The 5464-nt window shown below is 45.8% G+C and overlaps 1 protein-coding gene across 1 annotated transcript; it reads left to right on the top strand.

The window, feature by feature from the left end:
* Positions 1 to 2855: 2855 nt before the first annotated feature.
* LOC138929393 (uncharacterized) lies at positions 2856 to 3899 on the top strand. The gene has a single exon (XM_070288829.1). It carries the CDS (start codon positions 2856 to 2858, stop codon positions 3897 to 3899), a length of 1044 nt encoding a protein of 347 aa, XP_070144930.1.
* The last annotated feature ends 1565 nt before the right edge of the window (positions 3900 to 5464 follow it).

Genomic DNA, 5464 nt, shown 5'->3' with positions numbered 1-5464 from the left:
GTGTGCAAAATCGCTCTGGTTCGTGGGTTCCTTGCCGCGCCTTGCTCGACTCGGGATCTCAGTTGCATATCATTACTTCTCGCCTCGCACACTCGCTTCAGTTGCCGAAAGTCAAATCCACGGCCACTGTATCTGGACTTGGAGACTCTAAATTTTGCTCGGATGGTTTTTCGGTAAATATTACTCTAAAGTCTCAAGCTTCAGATTTCGTCTCCAGTATCTCGGCTTTGGTTGCGCCTGCCATCACGGACGACCAGCCTAGCTTCACCGTCAGCCCAGAGGACTGGAACATACCTTCCAACATTCGCCTGGCCGATCCACAGTTCTTCAGATCACAAAGAATTGACTTATTAATTGGAGCAAGTCTATTCTTTGAGCTGCTATGCGTTGGCCAAATTAAGTTGTCTGATGGGCTCCCGTTGTTGCAAAAAACTCGATTGGGATGGGTTGTCACTGGCGGAGGATCAGCGCCACGCCAGTCAGCGGCCTTGGCGGTCCAAGCTACTGCAGGGACGTTAGTCGGAGATGACGCTCGTCTGGAGAGCGTTGTGCGGAAGTTTTGGGAAGTTGAAAACGTTGGAGAGTCTGGATCTCAACGTACCAAAGAGGAACTCGATTGTGAAGCTCATTTCAACGCCAACTTTACTCGGCTGCCGTCAGGAGAATACTCGGTTCGCCTGCCAACCAAGCATAGTGTTGAAATCCTGGGAGATTCATATCAACAAGCTTATCGTCGTTTCGTTAACCTGGAGAACAAACTGGATCGTCATCCTCATCTCAAAGCTCAGTACTCGGCATTTATTCGTGAGTACCTCGATCTGAATCATATGTCTCTTGTGGATTTAGACTCACGGAATTTATGCAAGTTTTATTTGCCGCATCACTGCGTCATTAAAGAGGATAGCACAACTACGAAGCTGCGTGTTGTCTTTGATGGGTCTGCCAAATCATCGTCTGGATACTCATTGAATGAGTTGCTCATGGCAGGGCCCACCTTGCAGCCGAGATTGTTCAACACATTGTTGCAGTTTCGCACATTTCCTGTCGCCCTAACCGGCGATATTTGCAAAATGTATAGATGCGTTCGGATTGCTGAGCCGGATAGTTACTTGCAGTGCATTTTGTGGCGTGATTCACGGCAAGAGGAAATTCGTGTTTATAGGCTGGACACTGTCACCTATGGAACTAAACCTGCCTCGTTTCTGTCAGTTCGAGCCATGCATCAGTTGGCAGAAGATGAGAAGGCATCGTTTCCCCTTGGCGCCAAAATACTTTTGCGAGACTTCTACGTGGATGATCTCATCACAGGAGGCAACTCGACACAAGACGTCTTGGAGATCATGCGGCAGACCACTGGACTTCTCGAAAGGGGCAATTTCAAGTTGAGAAAATGGTGCTCAAACGATCCTGCTTTGCTGCAGCAAATCCCAGAGGCCGAAAGGGATTCATTCTTGAAGTTCGACGATGGCAGCGACATTACAAAAACGCTTGGACTTGCTTGGGATTCGTCGTCGGACGTTTTGCTGTTCTCCACATCGCCAATGAAAATTATTGCCAAACCAACCAAGCGCTCAGTCTTGTCTACGATCGCTTGCTTTTATGATCCTCTAGGTCTTATTTGTCCTGTAATTACTAAAGCCAAAATATTTTTACAGAAGATCTGGAGAGAGAGACTCGACTGGGACGAAAGCTTGCCTGCAGCGCTTAATTCATCGTGGCTAAGTTTGTCGGCCAATATTTGTGAGACGCAAAAGCTCCAGTTTCCTCGACTAGCACTGAACCCAAACAACGTGATCGAAGTCCACGGATTCAGTGATGCCAGTATTGACGCATACGGAGGCTGCATTTACGTCGTGTCCATGGAGGATGACCGAAGGATTGCCCATCTCCTCTGCGCTAAATCTCGTGTGGCGCCACTGAAGACTCTCACGGTCCCTAAGCTGGAGTTGTCTGCTGCCGTGCTGCTGGCTCAACTCATTCAAGAAGTACAACAAATGGGGCTATTCTCGTGCTCCTACTACTGCTGGTCGGATTCTGCAGTTGTTTTGTCCTGGATTAGAGATGAGTCGTCACGTTTTCAAATATTTACTGCTAACCGAATCTCTTTAATTCAGTCTATTACAATTGGAATGGAATGGCGCTACGTCCCTACGAGCTGCAATCCAGCAGATATCCTGTCAAGAGGTGCTCTTCCCAGTGAACTGGTAGCTTCTAACCTATGGGCTCATGGACCTGACTATCTTCAAAAGGAAAAATCTCAATGGCCAGAGTCCTGCCTTGCAGTGAAGACTCTTCCTGACCTTAAAAAGATTGCTTTGGTTGGCATCTCGGCAGCTGCTGATGTATCCTCGTACTGCAAATTCTTCAACTCGTGGGAAAAATTAAAGCATGTCTTCGGCTACATCTACAAGTTTCGCCATCGTATCAGGCAACCAGGTCTCACTTCGGAACATGTTCGCTGTGGCACCCAAATGCTCATTCGCTCCATTCAGAGGGTTCATCTTAATGACGAGTATCATTGCCTGCTTCGAGGACGGCCAATAAAGGCCTCCAGCTCCATCGCATCGCTCTCGCCCATTATCGACGAACTTGGGCTTTTACGTGTTGGCGGTCGACTGAAAAACTCTGCTCTGGACTATGAGGCACGCCATCCACTGATATTACCTCGTCAGCATCCTGTAACCCGCGCAATAATCCTGCATTTTCATCGGCGCAACCTACACTCTGGACCTCGCTCCCTGCTCGCTTCAATCCGGCAGCAGTTTTGGCCAATTGGTGGCCGCAAGACGGTTGCGAGTGCTGTGAGCAAATGCATAATTTGTTTTCGGGCCAAGCCACATGTTGCTGGCCACATTATGGCGGATCTTCCGGAGGACCGCGTCAGCGCATCTTACGCCTTCCAGGTGACTGGACTGGATTTTTGTGGCCCTTTCTATCACAAGTCGGAAGTTCGGAATAAGGCACCCATCAAGTGCTACGTCTGCATTTTTATCTGCTTTTCCACAAAGGCTGTTCACCTCGAGCTGGTCCAGGATCTCTCCACTTCAGCGTTTCTTAGCGCATTGAGGCGCTTTATATTGATTCGTGGCAAGCCTGCCCGCATATGGTCGGACAATGCGACTAATTTTGTAGGCGCTAAGAACGAGTTGGCTGATCTAAAGCGATTGTTCCTGAATGCCAGCCACCAAACCGCAATAGATGAATTCTGCTTGACTGACAGTATCGAATGGCGATTTATTCCTCCTCGCTCACCCCACTTTGGAGGTCTATGGGAGGCGGCTGTGAAGACTGCGAAGTACCACTTCTACCGATCTGTTGGACCTGCGATACTGCCCGCTGATGACCTGCGCACTCTCGTTTGCCACATCGCGGCAATCATTAATTCTCGTCCTTTAGTCTCACTTTCAGAACACCCTGGCGATCTTGATGTGTTGACACCGGCGCACTTCTTGGGTACTGCTCCTCTGGCCTTGTTTCCTGAGCCTGACTACACTAATTTGAACCTCAATCGGTTGGATCGCTGGCAGAAAATTTCGTTTTACCAGCAACTGTTCTGGTCCCGCTGGAAACAGGAGTACCTGACGCTCCTTCAGCAGCGCTCCAAGTGGCGCACACAGAAGACGGATGTTCAACTCGGTGATGTCGTTCTGGTTAAGGACGAAAACCTGCCCTCCCTCAAGTGGCCACTAGCTCGAGTGGTCAACCTCGTCGCTGGATCCGACAATGTGGCTCGAGTCGCTGTGCTGAAGACCGCCACTGGCCTCATCAATCGCGCAGTTGCTAAGCTGTGTGTGCTGCCGAAGCAGGATGAAGTTGAAAGCCCTTGTCTTCCAACGGGGGGAGAATGTCTGGTTATGCAGCCCGCACCTGATGACCCAGCGGCTAAACAACAACATTAAATTTGCTCTGCGTAGCAAAGCTTTACCTCTCCTCCTGCCTTCTGCATAACATAAACTTTATCACTCTCTCGCTCTATTTGCATAGCTGCCCTTGGCCGTCCGCTAACTGCAGCAGAAATTCTTTTCTCAGTTCGTCTTCGTTTGTCTTCACCTACGCCTGAAAACGATCAGCTTAAATATTTGCCTATAACCAGTTTCGGACCATTTCGGGTCATAAATATCCGCAGCGGCAATTCGGCTGGCCTGCGCTGCTAATTGATAGAAAACTTCGTGGCTTAATAAATATTGCATTTAATTTATAACGTTTTAAAACAAGTGCGTATTTTTTGGGTCAAAAGGAAATTGGACAATTCGACAGCTATTGAAAAAGCTCAATAGCTCAACAATCATTATATTATGATTTTATCCAATGTCTAATGTTATTTGCACTCCACACGCCTTGGTATGGATTGCGAGACAACTGAAACCCATCTATATCTTTAAGAACATATCTATCATTTTTTTAAACTTTTACTATGACATAAGGACCCTTAGTCTTCGGAATGAGCTTTCTTGCAGCACCCACAGTACAGTCGAAATTCTTAACCATAACGTAATCTCCTTCTTTATATTCTGTTGCCTTCTTCTTTCTTGCATTGTAGTATTCTTCATTTTTCATTTGAGCCTGTCTTTGTGTTACTTCAGCTTTCTGTCTAATTTGTTCTAAATTTATTCTATTTTCCTCAATACTTTTTTCTTATAATTCTAACTCATTTCTAATCTCTTCTTTCCCTTCTAATTTTCTTCTAAGTTTTTCTAAATTTCTCCTGTTTTCCTCAATAATCTCATCTTCATCTTCTAAGTTTTTCCTAATCTTTCCTTTCTCTTCTTCATCTTCCAATCTTTCCTTTAGCTCGTCACATGTTTCTCCTCTCTGTGTTATCCCAAATAATGTTTCACTAGGACTTAACTTTATGCTATTATGCATCGTATTATTCATCGAATACTCAACCTTTTCCATAACTCTATCCCAATGTAAACCCTTTTCCGGTTCTATCAGTTTTGCTATCATGGGTCCTAAACTCCTATTTATCCGTTCAACTTGACCATTTGCCTGAGGCGAGCCCGTCGCAATTTTTATGTGCTTAACGTTACTATCTTCCATAAACTCTGTAAACTCAGACGATGTAAAACAACTGCCTCGATCCGATATTATACATTTCGATCTACTGTACGCTCGAAAATAGTCTTTTAATGCATTTATCACCTCTTTTGTATTCGTCGTTTTTGTTGTGTACAACCTAACGAACTTTGTGAAAGCATCTACCACAACAAATATATGTTTTTTCAATCTGCTGCTATCTACCGGTCCATAATGGTCTATATGAATGATCTCAAAAGGCTTATTGCCTTTGGGTATGCTATGTAAGTGTCCGTCTCCTTTTCCCACTTTCGGAGAATAAGCGATGCACTTTAAACAATTCTGAATATGCTCTACTATTTTGTCCTTCATGTTTGGAAACCAGTAGCTTTTCCCAATAACATCTAACATTTTATCCCTCCCAATATGACCCATTTCATCATGG

Source organism: Drosophila kikkawai, unplaced genomic scaffold (genome assembly GCF_030179895.1).
Source record: "Drosophila kikkawai strain 14028-0561.14 unplaced genomic scaffold, DkikHiC1v2 scaffold_182, whole genome shotgun sequence".
NCBI classification, from domain to species: Eukaryota; Metazoa; Arthropoda; class Insecta; order Diptera; family Drosophilidae; genus Drosophila; species Drosophila kikkawai.
This window is presented reverse-complemented; position numbering and strand designations above follow the sequence as displayed.